The 17,479-nt window shown below is 46.8% G+C and overlaps 1 protein-coding gene across 2 annotated transcripts in view; it reads left to right on the forward strand.

The window, feature by feature from the left end:
* LOC110480485 (rho GTPase-activating protein 20) overlaps window positions 1-14,313 on the forward strand; it is a 30,017-nt gene extending 15,704 nt beyond the window's left edge. For both annotated transcript variants that reach the window (XM_021548435.3, XM_085570940.1), the window contains exons 3-15: window positions 959-1,129; window positions 1,646-1,795; window positions 2,312-2,353; window positions 3,076-3,157; window positions 3,982-4,059; window positions 4,242-4,308; window positions 5,603-5,776; window positions 6,506-6,681; window positions 7,208-7,369; window positions 8,193-8,302; window positions 9,152-9,341; window positions 9,928-10,045; window positions 10,588-14,313. In XM_021548435.3, coding sequence (XP_021404110.3) covers window positions 959-1,129; window positions 1,646-1,795; window positions 2,312-2,353; window positions 3,076-3,157; window positions 3,982-4,059; window positions 4,242-4,308; window positions 5,603-5,776; window positions 6,506-6,681; window positions 7,208-7,369; window positions 8,193-8,302; window positions 9,152-9,341; window positions 9,928-10,045; window positions 10,588-12,326 — 3,259 coding nt within the window. In that variant the 3' untranslated portion in view covers window positions 12,327-14,313. The remainder of the gene's footprint in view (window positions 1-958; window positions 1,130-1,645; window positions 1,796-2,311; window positions 2,354-3,075; window positions 3,158-3,981; window positions 4,060-4,241; window positions 4,309-5,602; window positions 5,777-6,505; window positions 6,682-7,207; window positions 7,370-8,192; window positions 8,303-9,151; window positions 9,342-9,927; window positions 10,046-10,587) is intronic.
* Window positions 14,314-17,479: the final 3,166 nt, after the last annotated feature.

The following is a 17,479-nucleotide window of genomic DNA, read 5'->3' on the forward strand; positions in this document are numbered from 1 at the left end:
AGGGTAGAGAGTAGAGCAGCAGAGGGAGAGCAGAATTGCTGAGGGGTGAATGGAAGGCAAATATCCTTGCCTGCAAGCAAGATACACATTTTTGTCTATCTGCAGAGACAGCAGGATCTCTGTGAGGCTTTTTCCATGTCAGTCTAAGGCCATGTCTCAGAGGTTCACTAATTAAGTCAGGCTCACCACACAAACACACTGTGTGAGCAGGAGCTCTTCCATGCTCATGCAGCACATCCCACACGCTGAGACCCAGAAATGGCTGGGGGAGCTGCTGTGTGCTGAGCCCACAGCAGTGCTGAGGAGGTGCTCTGGGCGTGCTGAGGTGCAAACCAGGAGACTGCACTTGGCAGAGCTCTTCCAGCTGGGGACAGCACAGGGAGAGGGTCTGGTTCAATCTCCAGCCCGCCTTGTTGACTGAAGTCAGCATGCAAAAACCCTCAGGGATTTTTGGAAATGGTGAGCACCTTTATGAATCTCAGAAGAAACAACAAGCTGGATGGCTGCCAGGCAAGCCAGAATCAGATGTCTGGAATTAGATGAGTACATGTAGTTCATTTTGCTGCAACTCTTGTGCTTACAAATTGTTCAGTCTGGATGGAAAACACGCACAGAAAGGGCAGTGCCCCCCACACCCAGCTGAGCCACGCCACGAGGTCATAGCTCACACACATGTGCAGGAAATAAGACTTTTACCTGAATGAGAAATTACTCAAAAACCACTATTTCAGCAGACTAATATCAGAAGATTTGCTGTGAGCTTTTAGACAGTTTTCCATCTGTCTGAGGCTGGTAAAGTTAATTGTGCAGAGGCAAATGTGGGTCATAATAGAAAGCAATAGGGGCTGGGAGAAGCACAGAGCTCTCAGGCTCCTCCAAAACGGATGCCTGTGTCCCATCACAAACCCTTCTAAGGAAAGCTTCTGACAAAGTCTTGTGCTTTTTCTTACTCCTCTAGGGAAACTACTCTTTCCTCTTCCCATTCAGACAATGGGCTGCCAAGTGGGGTGTTCAGTAGCCCAGGCTCCACCTTCATCCTGGACGAGCGAGTGCAGCTAACAGTGGGCCTGCAGACCCAGGAAAGACATCTGATTTTGTTGAGTGATGTGCTGGTCATTGCCAAGTCCAAGTAAGAGGAATTTCCACTCATTCCTTTTCCCCAGTAGCTGCTGCTGAAGCTAGGCTCAGCATGTGGTGGGATTTCTGGGGCTGTCCTGTGCAGAGCCAGTTGTTGGGCTCAATGATCATGTGGGTACCTTCCAACTCGTGAGATTCTATGAGGCTCTGATCTGTTTGTGGAGCACCCAGCAGCCTCCAAAACAATGCTTCTTTGGAAATGTGGATCTAAAATGTAGCATTTCCCCCTTCCACCTTCACAAATTCTCCTTGGTATTAATGTTTTACTCCATTTGTCTGAAGCAAAAGGTTGTCTAATCAGTTTTGCCCATTTCCTTGTGAGGTTGCTTGAAGATACACTATGAGGGCAAGAGGCAGAAGGACAAAGCTGACTTTCAGTCTGACTCCTTCTGTCACATATAAATTAAGAGCTCTAACTGCATCTGCATAACTTGAAAAGGAGCATGATATGACTCTGGAGGTCTTAATGTTACTCTCTGGCCTAAGGAATTAATAATTTCCATTGTAGATCCTCCTCCAGCCTGAAGCTGAAAAAGCAAGTGCATCTGAGTGAAGTGTGGACTAGCACCTGTCTCAGCGAAGTGACAGAGAAAAAGATGAGTCCTGAGAATTCATTTGTCATTGGCTGGCCTGTCACCAACTATGTTGTCACCTTCAGGTATCTTATCAGACATCAGACCACCCTGTAGCTACTCAGGTCCCCTGTGTCAAGTGAAACAATGACTGAGGCTAAAGGGCCCATTTCCTTTTCCATTTCCTTACCCTGGAACCCGGGCAACCTGTGCTGGCAGCAGTAGTTCTAGGAACAGCAGACTTTGGGGAGGAAATACTAGGAGAAAGAAAATAGTAATTAAAGGTCACTGCAAAAATAATGAGGGCCCACAAGGTGAGTTAACTCAAACTTCACAGAAAGGGAATTGTCTCTTATCTGAACAGTCACCAGTTTGACAGGAAACCTGGTCCAGTTTGTTGCTGGTTTTTTTTTTTTGTTATTATTATTTTTGTTAATTTGTTAAAATAGAACAGAAGAAGGAAAGGACTGTGCTTTTGTTCCAGGGCTTTGCAGGAAGCAACTTTGACTTACAGCCATATATAAATGAAATTGTGTAGAGTTGCCAAAGGCTGTTACCCATTCAGCACTTGTTTGATGATCTGCCTCCCTTTTTGTCTTCAGCTCAGCTGATGTGAAGGAACGATGGCTGTCAGTGTTACTGAGGTAAGTGACCCTCCTTTCATCCTCCTTCCAGGTGTTTCCTCTACAGGCTTTAGAGAAATTTGCCCATCAAATTGTGCTCTGGTTTTCAGCATGTTAAGTGTCTAAGTGTTGTTTGAAAAATCCACCTTTGAAATCTGAATATAGATGCCCCTAAGAGAGTGTAAAATTGGTGTTAACAGATGGGAAAAAACGGGATGTACCAGAAAATGGTATTATTGGAGCATCCTTTTCCCTTTGGAGCTGGAGGTTGACTTTGCTAATCACTGTGGAACTGTCACAAGTGTTACTGATTCTTCAGATGGTTTTGATTAGAACTAAATTTTTTATTATGTTGCATCTAGAGGCTACAGTTTTTTCTCTTTCTTTTATGTTTTATATGTTGCTTCCACTAACACCCAGACAAAGGTGTTTATATAGAGACAAAGAGGGGTAGAAATCCTCTGATTTGTGCAGACAGTAGTGATCCTGAGGGAACACTGGAAGGTATTATGCAGGACACATCTACCTGCACTGAAGTACTGCATGTGGGGGATTGTTAGTCTTTGTGCCCCAGGTAGATAAAGAAGTCAGTAAGAGCACGTGGCCTCACTATGAACATTACATTCATGTATGTCATAATTAATCTGTATTTATTACAGTGCCAAGGGGGACATCCCATCCAAATTTTAGGGCTCATCTCAAATTTGGCTGGGAAATTACATCCTTTTTTCTTTGACTTTCAGGCATATCAATGAGGTAAAGCAAAATGAGTATCTGAAGAATCTGACCCTTCAGATTGTTGTGCTGGATGACAACTGTTCTTCTGTAAGTAAAGCTAAGAACCTGCTCATCAGATCAAGACTACACAGAGCTCTGTGGAGTAAGGGAGGGAATACAGGGCTGTGCTGGTATTCCAGCATCTGTGTATCTGCATCCTTCCCACTTGGAGGGTTTTGGTATGACAAATGAGGAAGTAGCCAGACCCTTACCAAACAGCACTTAGTTCTTAAAGTTATTCTTCATCTCTGACTATTTTTCTCTTTTCCTTTTGCTTAAGTTCAAAATTCATGACATTTTGTGGCTGAGTGGCACAGTCAATTCCTATTTCCAGTGCTATGAATTGAAGATATTGATCACAGAGTCACTGGTGTGTTGTCCTGAACTAATTTACTGGAATGTGTCCCAGTCTAGCATACATTTCATGGCTTCATGCCGAGCTTGGTGGGTCACATTTGCCTCCTGGGTGTTCTTCCTTCAACGAGTGACCCCTGACACTCATGGTTGATGAGCCATGTTCCATGTTCACCCTTTTGAGTGACAGTGGCACTATAATCAGCCAAACACTGATGGGATCAAACACAGCATCTAAGTACCACTCACCTGCTGTGATTTCTGCTGGATGAAATCTTTGGATGTTATAATAGACCCATGATAGAAGAAGTAGTGGGCAATAGCTTTCATGTTTTATACCCATCATCCTTTCTGGTGTAGCTTAAATTAGTACAGCTCATCCAACCATGAACATTTAGTAAAGACAGTCATTAGACAGAGATGCGACATCTTCCCCAGAATTTGAAGCTACGGAAAACCACAACCAAACTTCTCACCTTTGTCTTAGCTTCCTGTATTTTCTCTGTTTGCCTTTCTAGACTACTGCAGTCAACGTGTCCAATGTGGAAACTGCAGAGAGTGTGATGAAGAAGACCCTTCTACAGCTTGGGCTCCCTGTAAGTGGCAGGTGACAGATGTTAGCTAAGGATGCTGGCAGCATCTGCTTCACAGGACAGTGTGGGTGTGGATAAGTGTAGATTTGCTGTCTGTTGCTTTCTGAGTGAAGGGCAACCTCATGGACCCTCACTCTGGCCCCTCTCAACTGACATTTTTCTCTTCTTTGTCTCTCACCCAACAGGGCAGGACCAGTGAATACCACCTCTGGGTGGTCTCAGGAAAAGATGAGCCTGCTTACCCTCTCATTGGTAAGAGCCCTCCCATGCTGAGCAGCATTTTGATGCTTAATTCTGACACCAGAGGAACAAGTAATAAATTGTACTAGCGTATGTGGCAGAGAAACATCACAAGTTGCACTCTTCACTTAAAAAGCAATAGTCGGGACACTGTTCTTGATGTAAGATGTGACATCAAGTTGGTGTGAGATGTCACTTGGCTTCTATTGTCTCAGCATCTACATTTAATCAAAGTATGGTGATATCTTTGGAAAACTTCACACTTACCTCACTTTTCCAAGCAAATCTGGGTGCACTTCTGGGTGGGAGCCCACCACACTTTTCAGTAGATGCTCCAAATAAATGGGAGATCTTTAGGCTGGCCCAAGAAGTGCCTTCTTTGCAGCAGGTGTGCTGCAGGGGTAGAACGTGCCTCAAAGCCTAATCCAATCCCTCTGGCTGCTGGTATGAGCTTGCAGAGCTACAAGTTTGGAGGTTGGTCCTACTCTCCTGCTCAGCTTTTCAGGTGTCTCCTCACAGGCAGAGCAGGAGGTCAGGGGCAGCCTCAGCCCACCTTCACCGTCTGTGACAGAGGTGTCCACTGATCTCTGTCAGACAGAGCATCTCCTGACACCTCCCAAGCCCTTTGCCTTCGGGCTCTGTCAGAACCAAACCAATTGCTGCAGCCAGGTGGGCATTCAGCAAGAGTGTTTTAGATCTTGAGGAAATCATTTTGGCAACTGAAAGAAGCAGAATTTTTCCATGGTCTGTTGGTGAATTACAAGCCTCTAGTTAGGCAGCTAACATGGTTATCCTTGTACTTGTTTGGTACTTATTTATTTTTCATTTCAGTTCACAAATAATGAAACTGCTTTCCACACAAAATGTTGCACCATATTGAAAACCCCATTTGTTGCATATGGGTTGTTATCTTCTGAACTGCTGCCTTAATCCAATGCTAAACTGACATCACAAGTACGTGTAGGCCACTTGCATCAATGCCTTCACAGGCTGTTTATTTGAAAACTTTCCTTTCTAACAATTTGTGTTTAGGTTTTAGAAACTCCTCAGGCTTGAGGGAGGGTAGGTGTGTATATGGGGGTTTTGAGGACAATCACAATGGCATTTGAGTGCTACAGATCTGTAGGGGATTATTTCAGAAATAGAAGAAACATTTTAAAATAAATCACTGAATTTTGTTAAGTTCTAAGCATTCACCATGGAGATCACCAAAGCTGGAATTTTCCAATAATAATATTGGAAATATTAAGAGTTTTTAATATAGCTCTGCATTTTTGCTTGCTCTTTACACAACTCTGCTCAACAGGGCACGAGCATCCCTTCAGCATCGCCTTGAGCTGTCTCCGTAACCCTGCTGACCAGCAACAAAGAACCAACAATAACACTCTCCTGGCTGATGGGACAGCTCAGCTCCCAAAGGAAAAACAGTGTCAGTTTGTCCTGAAACCCAGACTCCAAGCTCCAATGCAGCTGAGGAGAGGTAGGGGCTGCAGGAGTGTGGTACAGCCAGATAGAGACTTTCTTGCTGTCCAGTGCAGTGCTGAACTCTTCTGGCATCAAACATGTATCCCAGAGTTGCTCTCATACCTGAATGCAAAGAGGAAGAGATTGCAGAGAGGTGAAATTTCTCTGTGCAAATGTTCTGACTTAGCTTTCAGTCCTTCATTAGTCTTCAACTGCAAGTCATTGTAATAGAATAATAGAAAATGCTGAGTTGGAAGAAAACCATCAGTATCATGGAGTCCCAGCCCTGTACCCAAGAATCCCACCAACCACCTGAGAGCATTGTCCACATGCTCCTTGAACTCAGACAGCCTTGATGCCAGTGACCACTGCCCTGGGGAGTCTCTTCCAGTGCTCAGCCACCCTCTGGGTGAAAAACCTTTTCCTGAGATCTAACCTAAACCTCCCCTGACTCAGCTTCATGCCATTTTCTCAAGGCCTATCACTGGTCACAAGAGTGAAGTGATTCTTGCACTGCAGAGACAGCAAGGTTCCCTGAAGAATGGTGATTTAAAGTTTTGCTGATGGTTGAGAGATGAATAAATGGTTTCACTGCTGTATATTGTCTAACCATGCCCATTAAGAGTGCAGTTAATGAATAGGTGAGGGTAGAAAGTGCTTGTTTTGCTGGGAGCTCTGCCTCCTCTGCAGTTCACTCACTGCAGAAGGACACAGGTGTGTAATGAAGGTCTGTGTTTGGTTTCAGAGTCACTGCAGAAACACACCAAGAGGAAGAAGTCCTTGATTGACTGGGCCCTGCGCCGCAGCACCAGCACCCCCACGGGCAGCCCTCCTTCCCAGTCCCCTACCACACCACGGAAACTCTTCGGCCTGTCCCTGTCCTCTGTCTGTCCTGACGGAATCCTTCCCAAGCCAATCATGGTAAGCAGCAGCCTGGACTGCTTGTCTTGACATAAATTTGATGTATTTAGCCCAAAAATTTAAAGCCACTTGCAGCATTGATGAGGACTGAATGGGGAAGAGGACCATCGTTTACTTGTGATCCAGACTCAGCTCAGTAACAAGGGTGGGAACAACCCTCTTCTGGGTAATCCCTACACTTCATTTAGAGATGTCTGTCCTGCTTCAATGGGTGTCTCCAGGTCATCACCAGCTGACAAGGGGCAATGTCAGTGGATCCTGCCATGCTATGTAGCCTAGAACTCGCTCACTACAAGAGTCCCCTGAGCTCACACTTGTCACAGGATAAGTGTGCCCTCATGAACTTTATCCACAGCTTACCTGTCAGATTTTTGTCCCTGGTTAGATCAGGATAAATCTCTTGTATTGTTTTCTTTCAATTTCTGACTTGGTCTTCTGCTAATTACATTACAACACATGATGTATAATATACACAAACAAGAGGGTAAAGTGTTAGGCTCTAAAGTACAACTGGGTTTTCTCTTAGGATATGCTGCTCCTCTTGTACCATGAAGGTCCCTCTACTAGGGGCATTTTCAGACGTTCTGCCAATGCCAAGACTTGCAAGGAGTTGAAAGAGAAGCTGAACTCTGGAGATGATGTTCAGGTGGATGGAGAGTCAGTCTTTGTGGCTGCAGCTGTCATCACGGTATGTGTGGCCAGGAAACTCAGCTGTCTGGGCTAATGGTACCTTCCTTCTTTAAGGAAGCAATGAGTCTTTATGGGCAAGGAGGATTTCAGGGGAGCAGAAAGCATTTTCCAGCAAGGAACATTTTCACCTGTTTGTGTACACACAGGTGATAGTGATCTGGTTTTCACATGTAGACATGTGCAGCCCCTCAGGATGGGGCTCCCTTTGGCACCTGCCCATACCAAACCACTCCCAGCAGGAAATACAGTGATGTTCACCTACAAGGCAGTTGTAATGTCTGTACAGTGCCAAATAACAGGGCAGATGCTGCACTGAAATATGAAGACCCATATTTCAGTAAGGAAAAGCCTGTATTTTGAACTGGCAATTAAATCTGGTCAGAGTAATTTAGGCACCAAAGAATTAAAAAAATCCCCCTTTTTCTTGTTGGCCTGATATTCAGGCACTTCCCAACACAAGACATACACTGAGTTGTTGAATAGTCCCCTGAGAAAAAACAGCAGTCCTCCTAGCTGAGAAATGTTTCAGAGAGATCTGTGCAGAGCCCTAGGGCTGAGTCCTCTGCTGGATTGGAAAAGGGACAGTCCTGCTCTGGAGAAGGGGCAAAACAGAAGGGCTGCCTGTTCATCCTGCAGTGCTGCCATCGAAGAGCCTGAGGAAGACAGCTTGGTGGGCATGGGAGGGGAGAATAAACATGTTTGTGTAGTGTTGTGTTTTATCTTGTGCTTAATATGAATAAACAGTGACTATATGCATTGTGAAACTGAAACCAGGAATTCAAAACTGACCAGACTGCTCTGCATATATATATTTAATTCAGGATTTTCTCCGAAATATACCTGACAGTGTTCTATCCTCAGACATGCACGGACTGTGGATGGAAGCTGTGGACAAAGAAAATCGGGCACATAAGATTGAAGCTATCAAAAGGTTTGTAAAAGCCTTTGTAAAAGTTTCTTTTCTTGGGAAAAAGGGGATCATATGGGCCTAATTATTTTCTGAGAGATTACTGGCAATGCTCCAGGCCACAGTGGAGGAGCTATTGCTGGATTTTCTTTTCAATGGTCTTTTTTGAACATCCTTAACATTTCTGACCCCTAAAAAGTAATTTAAAAATTCTCTTCTGATGATTAGTTCAAATTACCAGAACAAGTAAACTGAAAAAGCATAATAATTCAGCCACCAGGAGTGGATCTATGGTAGCAGAATTAAATCTTTAATGACAGTAACTTTATTCTTATGTGCATGAAATGAGGCTGATCCACCCTGTCAAGGTGAAGACATGGACCTTGAAAACAGCTTTACTGCCTTGAAACTGCTGCCCTGAGCACAAGCAGTTTCTCAGCCTCCTGTTGGATATCCTGTTTATTCAGCCATGGCTCAGCTCAGTTTTTAACCTTACCATTTCTCCTGGGTCTTCTTTATCCACAGCACAGGACACAGTGGCATGGTCTGGCCTGGATCTGTCTCCTGTCTCCTCTGGGCATTCCCTGTTTAGTCAAGGCATTGTGGGTTCCCTCCCACATGCTCTGAGCCCAAGCCCCTTGTCCCTCCAGTTCTATAACCAGAGCAGGTGGGAAATTTGGAAGCAGAGCTGTGGCTCTTGTGTTAGTTGGTGGAGGGGAGTGACACAGATTCACCTTATTCTCAAATGTGGATGTCTCAGGCTGGGTACAAAGGGGCAGGAGGGGGAAAAAGCTTTGGGATGCAACTTCTGGAATTCAAAGAGCAGATGTTTGTGAACAGCACTGTTTTCCTTTTTTCCCACTCCCTGAATAGTCTCGTCAACCAGCTTCCAGAGGCCAACCTCATCTTACTCAGACACCTCTTTGGAGTCCTCCATCACATTGAGCAGAATTCTGGAGTGAATCAGATGAATGCCTTTAACCTGGCTCTTTGCATAGCACCCAATATGCTGTGGCTACCGAGTCCCACTGGGCCTGAAGAGGAGAGCCGGTCTACCAAGAAGGTAACATCTTCCATGAGTTTGGCCTCACCTCTGCTTTCCTCTTTCACTGCTTTTTATGGGCACTGCCTTTTGTAGTCTAAAGGAAGGCATAAGGCCAGTGGCAGTGCTGGCTGAGTGGCACCCAGGCCTCATCCTTTCCTCTGTGCAGCTGTGCCCATGCTGGGCAGGGTTTAGCCCTTCAGACTGTCCAGGGTGAAAAGGCAAGCAGTGATTGCTTCACCAGATGAGTTTCCTATATGGTCAGGCAAGCACAAGAAAACTGGAGCAGCTGAAGTTGGACACTGCCACCTCAGCTGGAACAAAATAAGCAATGAGCACAACAGTGCACCAGACAGGAGGAATGCTTGCTTGTAGCTTATGAGGTGTAAGCAATAGTGAGGAAAACTGTAGAATGTGCTATACCTGGCTCACAGTACCAGTTCACATAGTTCATATTCTTGCCTCAGGTGTTCATGCAGATGCACTGCCACATTATTAACAGCTTCTTGAGGAAATTACATCTTTGTAAAAAAATGAGACGATCTGAATATGATTTTACTTGCTCTGTTTCCATGAAACTGAATCTGTGAATTACTGTCTTTGCCAGGTGGCCTTGTTAGTGCAGTTTTTGATTGAAAACTCAGGAGAGATTTTTGGGGGTGATATTGCTTCCTTGTTCCAAAGACCTGACATAAAGAAGTCCAAAAACTCAGTGGAATCTCTGGGTAAGTTTGTGGTACTAAATCTTCCAGAAATATTTAAAATCTTTTAATAAAGTCCTCAGACAAAAGAGTTTGCTTTATCTTCATGTTTCTTCTAAGGAACAACACCGAAAACCAGTTGGGTTTGGTTTTCCCTTTGCTTGTCAAGCATAGGCAGGAAGAGATAGCAAAGCAGAGGGCTGAGGTGGAGAAACTCCAATGTGTCCCCAGAGATGGTTGTCTTTCTCTGTGGCTGCTAGTAAACCTACTCTAGCCATTGCAACAATTAAGTGTAGCCTTAGCACTGCCATGTCCCAGCAGTATTTTTATTTTCCAGGTTAGTTCTATAAAGCTAAATCACATGGTTTGTATGGAAAGAGATGGAGTTGTCTCTGTTAGCTATCCTATGAATACAGGCCATTGGTGAAAAGTGGTCATCAAGCCAGATTTTTTTTATTATTTTCTGTGAGAATAGTGGATTATCTTTGTTTTTCATATAACTTCCCTGTTTTGGTTGTGAGGTACTATATATATAGTGACAAATTAATTTGTGTCCTCTCCCCCAGACATAGGTTTGGCTCAGCATGATGATTCCTCTGATGAGCTGGAGTTTTCCACTTGTGATCCAGAAGGGCCAAAGCACCACCTGGAATCTGAAACAGATGCCCTTTTTGAAGCACCCAGCAGCTTGTTTCTTGCTGAGGATCAGGGAGACTGGGACTTGTTCAGCGAGATCACAGCCTGCTGCCAAAGCAAAGCCCAGACCAATGCCAGTGCAGACAGCTACGAGCTCCTGGAGGAGGATGGCTCCTTCTGCTCCATGGGCTCCATGCGCTCGCTCAGCCCGGCCAGGGACCGGTGCTCCTCGGAGCCCAGCGTGTGCCTCAGCTCCCAGCTGCCCGCACAGGGCCACGAGCCAGTGGCCCGCCAGTCCAGCTGCGATGCCACCATCATGAGCAGCCACACAGACTACATCCACAGGCTCAGGCAGCTGCAGATGGAGAGCCAGAAGCTCATTGATGAAGGCCTAAGCCCTGGGGTTAACAAGGCCAGGCAGAACTTGTTGCAATCACCTCAGACCACCTCCAGGGTGAAGCAGCTCAGCCTTCAGAAGTCCAGCCTGTCCAACAGGTCCAGCTTCTCCAGCCTGTCCTCTACCACCACCTCCCCATCTGCCTCCTCACTTAGCTCCTTAGACAGTGCTTTCTCCTACTGCTCAGAGTCATCAGCCATCAGTCCCACAGATGTCTCGTCACTGCCATTCATGTTTGGCACTTCTGCCAGGCTTCATGCTGTGTCTCCCACAGCTGCCAAGAGGTCCCAAAAAGAGTGGCACAAATCCTTCACATCTCCTGTGCCTTTACATCTGTGCAATCTGGACAGTTTTCATGAGGGTGAACCCAAGGCTGGAGAGACCAGTCATTGCGTTGGAGAGCAGAAAAGTTTTCCATGTGTCAGCAGAGCTGCCATGGGAAGCCCATTCACTGACATTGACTGGGAAGAAGAGGAGAGACAGCTGAGTTGTTCAGGGTGCCCTGGCCCAGGGCTCAGGAGCCAGGATTATACCAAAGAGTTTGAAGAAAGCCCTGAGCACCCAGCTGCCAGCCTATCCAGCGAGACATCCCCACAGGTCAGCCACCAGCAGCACAGGGAGAAGACAGTGAAGAACATAGAAATCAAAGGCATTGATGACTGCCCTCTGAGCCAGGAAAGCCTGAAGCGCACCAAGATAACTTTTTATGTGACCCCAAATAAAGAAAGCTCTTGGGGGTCTCAAGTGGGAGAAGAGGAGAGATCTGTGACAAACACCAGCAGCAGAGACTCACCCAGCAGCAGCAGTGAGCAGAGCCTGTCCAAGAGCTTGCAGACTGTGAGAGTCCACATCCCCCAGACACTTTTCTATGGGCAGAACACCCCCCTTGTCCTGCAGTCCATCTCCAGGCGCTACCACCATAAACCAACGGTCCCATCCCTGCAGGCCAAGCACAGAGAGAGCCCCCAAAGTGCCTCTGCTCCCGAGGGGCTGCAGGGACAGCCAGTGGAGATGGCGCAGGCGCCAACCCAGAGCAAGGGCTTGGACACATTCAGCCACACCATCCGCATCATCCTCCCTGACTCCATCCGGAACACCATCAGGGACTATTTCAAGCACGATGAAACCGAGCCCTGTCCCACAGCAGAGGTGGAAGCAGTGGAGAAGGAACTCCTCCGGAGCAGGGTGGATTGGCTCAGGAGCCAGCCTCTGGCAGAGGTGGCCGCAGAGGAGTGTGACACAGCGGTGTTGGCAGAAGAGACATTTGTCTAGGGCAATGGTTGTAGAGGAACTAAATATTTTTTTGTGTATGTACAACAGAAAATATTCTGTAATATATGATCAGGGTGTGAAGAATTTAGCAGGCTGCATGTGGCAACAAGTGTAAAGGGACACTAATGTATATGTAATACTCATTTTGGTGGGAGGTGGGGGGGCTGTTCATGTGTTTTCTTTATGCCCTTTTCTGATGAAAGAGACTTCACTGTCTGGGTGTGGAAGGGAGTGAATACTACCAAATTCTCCCTGTCCTTGAATTAGCTGACCTGTACAGGGCCCGACTCCATTAATTTTAACAGCAGGAAAAGAGAAACTTTATTTTCTCCACTCAGCTGCTGATGTGGGTGGATGACTGGACAACACAGACAGCTAATGCTTCTTAAGAATTAGTTTTAAATCTTTACACTTGCACAAAACCCACTATTATTCACTGTTCATCACAACCATTCACCCAAAGGAAAATCCTTCACCTTCATTCCAGAAATCACTGCTGCTTCACTCTGCTCATTCGTTGTCTGCTCTGGTCTAGCTCACAGTCCTCAAACTTTTTTGAGGCTGGGTTCCAAAATCAGCAGCTGGAGCCCAGAGTCCAAAGTCCAGTATTCACTGACAGACAGCATGTGTAACATTTAAAGCCCAAGGTTGCTTTTTTCTGGAATTAATTACACAGTGATTCTTTCTTCTCATACCTTCCCCAAGTTAGCATTTGACAGAGACAGAGCTGCCATAAAGGATTTTAGGACTGTCACATTGACAGGGCTGTGAATGTTCTTCTGTGTCCTCTGGGAGTAGCTCAGTAGCTAGGAGTTTCAGTCCTAGTGAAAGTTGACAATTTTCTGTCAATGCTGATGCCCTTTCTAGAGGCAGTGTGGATGAGACAACTGACTAAATTCCTGGTCATGCTGAGAGGGACTTGAGCAGGTCTTGGTTTTAGCAGGAGGTCAAGGAGTTGTGGAAGTTGTCAAGAATGTTGTTGAGCAGACGCTGAAGCAAAGTCACATCTTGCCAGAAAGTTGTCAGTCCATAAACTGAAACTGTCCAGGCTTCACAACCAATGCTGGCTCAGACAAACGCCGAGTTTCCCTTCAGCAGAGTATGTGGTCCTGTGCACTCCAGCAGAATTGAGTTTGGGGAATTCCAGGCAAGGATGTGCTAAGCAGGCTGCTGGTAAGGACCACCAAAGAGATGCAGCCAGTGGAGTCCTGAAGCATCCCTCAAAGTCATGCTCAGAAGTGCCACAGATGTAAGGGGACTTGTTAGAGGGTTGTGACACTCCCAGTTGAGCTCTAAAAAGATGCTGAGAGCACCACATTAGTGTGACAGGTTGCTTTAAGAAAACAGTGGGAAAGGTCTCAAAGGTTTAAAGGTTTGGGATGGTTCATTTGAAAGTTACATGAGAGTTTTCTATGGTGGTATATGTCAGAGAGACAATCCTTTTACTCAGTCAACAGTGAATGGGTGAAGGAGAAAAGAAATATATGAATCCTAATGACTGAAAGGTTGTGCTTATGGAATAAGTATCCCTGCAAGCTGCTGATAGCAAATAGCCAAAGCTGGAGCTGCATGACAGCTGCCATGGTTCAGTCCTTGCATGGAGGGGAAAGTCACCTCTGTAAAATTATCTAGTGTCAGATCCCTCCACTCATCTGCCAGGTGCCTGTGAGGGTCAGGGACTGGAACCTGGCCCAGCACTCCAAATTCACATCATCAAATACTAGGGCAAGGGAACCAGGGCAAAGCCCAGAGCCCACTTTCCAAGGTGTATACAGTTTGTTTTGTTAGATGAAGGGTGTTTGCCTCTCATATGTGGCACTCTGTCCCAGATCACCTTTGTGCCCCTTGTATAATGAAAGGTGTATATAATCATAACACAACTCCACCACCAACATAATTTTCTTCACACATGAACAGCAATAAGGCATCCACAGTCTTTTTTTCCAGAGCTACAGTTGTAACTGTTTTAATAAAAGACACACAAGTTGTCGTTGTGGTGTTGTCACCTTTTGTTCCCTTGCTCTTGCTCCCCTCTCCCCCATGTCAGGGTGGTGGCATTTGCACTGAACTGCTGTGAAACACAACTCGCCTCCCAGCCCAGGTCTGCCAGGCTGGCCACGCTGGCAAGAAGCCTTCTGCCAGCACAGCAGTCTAGGCATTGCTCCTGTCTTTTCAAGAAGGTGAAACAGCACTAAATATTATAAGAAAAGTCTGTCTATTCTTGGAAGAGAGTTGATTCTGTATTCTAAACATACTAACAGATTGTAAACTCAGTGGCTGGGCTCAGGTCAAACAAAAGGGACCTGAACCAAATGCAGAGTAAGGGCTCACAATTTGCATTACCTAAAAAAATCACAAGAAACTTATAAGGAGATTAGTTTAGAGAAACACTGAGTGAGGCAGGGAAAAACACAATTTTCCTTGCCTCATCTTAGGCTGCCTAATGTAGGCACAGCTGCTCTAACCCAGAGCTCTAACCCAGCTCTGCATTATAGCATTTTTCTTTACTTTAAACAAAACAAAGTCCTGCAAAACATAACACAAACCAGAGTTCTGGGCTTGGAAATTTGCAGCCCTCATTTTCCATGAGCCAGATAACAAAGCAACGCAGAGACCAATCTTGAAAATGTTCCACAGCCCCCAGTTTGCTCCTAACAAGAAATAACAAACACACAGACACTTGGTTGGCTTTCTGCCCTAGAAAGGCCACAGTTCCCCTCAACGTATAGCTCTGAGATGTAAACAGGTTTCCCTTCTTTCTCTACCATTTTTCAGATCATTTAGACCACGCTGGCCTGTCACATACTGAAAGCCCTACCCACTGCCCCACCAGATGCAGGCTTTTAGGAAGTCAGGTTACATGGTCACTATCCAGGAAGGGATGAGCCTTCAGGGCCTGCTCCCAGTTTAGACCAAGGCCAAACAAGTCCATCTCATCTGCCTTGAAGAGAAATGACTCATGCAGTTCAGCCTCATCTTATTTCTGTTCAGGATATATGATTTCTTTCCTTATCCTGCAGGCTGACAGAAACATGACAGAAGTGCCTGAGGCAGCTGTAGTTTAAACTTTCCAATTCTATTTCTGATGTTTCAACTGTCAGGAAAGCCAGTCTTCCAAGACATGCTCTCCCTCATCCTTTGTAGTAGTTTCTTAGTGCAGAGGCCTCTCCGTTATCCCATGGCACCTTCGAGGGATAGACAGCCCCACCAGAGTAGCACAGGCTACTTTGACTCCCTGCATTTCAATGCTAACAGCTTGTCCTAGAAACTTTCTTCAGAGGTCACCCACACTCTGAAGAGGAATACAGCAGTCATTCAGAGAAGCTGCTCCCTCCCTTGCCATCCTGCCAGGATGTGTGCAGAGAGCTGACATCTTCCAGCAGCAGCCTGGCTCCAGTTCAAGTTCACAACAAGGAGGGGACCAAGGACTGGGACTGCAAAGCTCCAGATCACTTTGGCTTTGCAAGTGGCGGGATCAGGATGGGGAGAGACTTGAAGTGCTACTGAAGGTGATGGCTTAACTGCTTTTATTTAATCCATATTTATTCTCCTTGCTTTTTTTTACAGTAGACCTGGAACAAGTTGTTGAAGGAAACTTGGGAGAAACAAGCACAGCTTGGAAGACTTTTCTGATGTATGACAAAGCAAAGGGCTATCCTGTCACATGCCAGTCACCAGCCTGAAGCCTTAGTACATCACCACATCCCTGGTGGTCCCCAAACAGGGCTGGGACCCTACGAAAACTCACCCTGCTGCCATCACCTCTTAGAGCACATGGTTGTGGCCCATGCCAGAAATCCTTCCTGCAGGTAACCCTTCTGCTAAGGATAAAATTCTGACATGGATAAACATTTGTACTGATTTTTGCATGTAGGATCAGAGAGGCAGACAAAGCCTATTGAGAGGATTCACAGCGTGTCACCCATCACCCTGTGCCCACAGGGACAGCAGGGCACGCCAGGGCTGGTGGCTGCAGGAGGAAGGCAGGGAGGTGCACAGAGGCCATTGGACACTAATGGCAATTGTGGCTCCCCCAGACAGGCCCAGGCAGCGGTCAGGGCGAGAGGAAGGAGGAGGGACGGGCACAGCGCAGCGGCCCCGCTGCCTCTTCCTCCTCTCCCTCCTCTTCCTCCTCTCCCTCCTCTTCCTCCTCTCCCTCCTCTCCCTCTTCTCCCTCCTCTCCCTCCTCTCCCTCCTCTCCCTCCTCTCCCTCCTCTCCCTCCTCTCCCTCCTCTCCCTCCTCTCCCTCCTCTCCCTCCTCTCCCTCCTCTCCCTCCTCTCCCTCCTCCTCGCGGCCGCCGCCCCGCGCGCGCCCCCTGGCGGCAGAGCGCCGCCACAGCCGCCCCCGCGGCCTGGGCCCGAGGTCGCGCTGACATTTTGTAAATCACAGAACCGCGGAATCACAAAACACTCCGAGTTGGAAGGGACCCTTCAGCATCATCGAGTCCAACTCCAGGCCCTGTGCAGGACGTGCCGAGAGTCACATAATGTGCCGAGGAGTATTGTCCCAATGATTCTTAACTCGGGTTGGGTGCTGCTGCCCTGGGGAGTCTGTCCCAGTGCCCAGGCATCCTCTGGGTGAAGAAGCTTCTCCTGAGATCCAGCTAAACCTCCCCTGACTCAGCTTCGTGCCTTCTCTGAGATCCAGCTAAACCTCCTCTGACTCAGCTTCGTGCCTTGTCTGAGATCCAGCTAAACCTCCCCTGACTCAGCTTCGTGCCTTCTCTGAGATCCAGCTAAACCTCCCCTGACTCAGCTTCGTACTTCAATTTTCTTGAGTCTTGTCACTGGCCATGAGACTGAAGAGATTGGTACCTGCCCCTCTGCTTCCCGTCGTGATGATGTTGAACACAATAAGGTCTGACCTCGGTCTCCTCCAGGCTGAACAAAGCAACACCTCAGCCACTCCTCATAAGGCTTCCCCTCCAGACCTTTCATCATTCTCATGGTCCTGCCCTGGACTGTCTCTAACAGAATAATGTTCTCTTTATATTCAGTGCCCAAAACTACCTGCACTATTCCAGTGAGGCCCCAGCACTGCTGAGTACAGCAGGACAATCGCCTCCTTTGATCAGCTGGCAGTGCTGCACTTAATGCAGCCAACCAAATTTCCTTCTATTCCAGCCAGCCTCATGGTACCAGAACAGTGCATC

This window comes from Lonchura striata, chromosome 4A (assembly GCF_050655825.1).
Source record: "Lonchura striata isolate lonStrDom1 chromosome 4A, ASM5065582v1, whole genome shotgun sequence".
Lineage (NCBI taxonomy): Eukaryota > Metazoa > Chordata > Aves > Passeriformes > Estrildidae > Lonchura > Lonchura striata.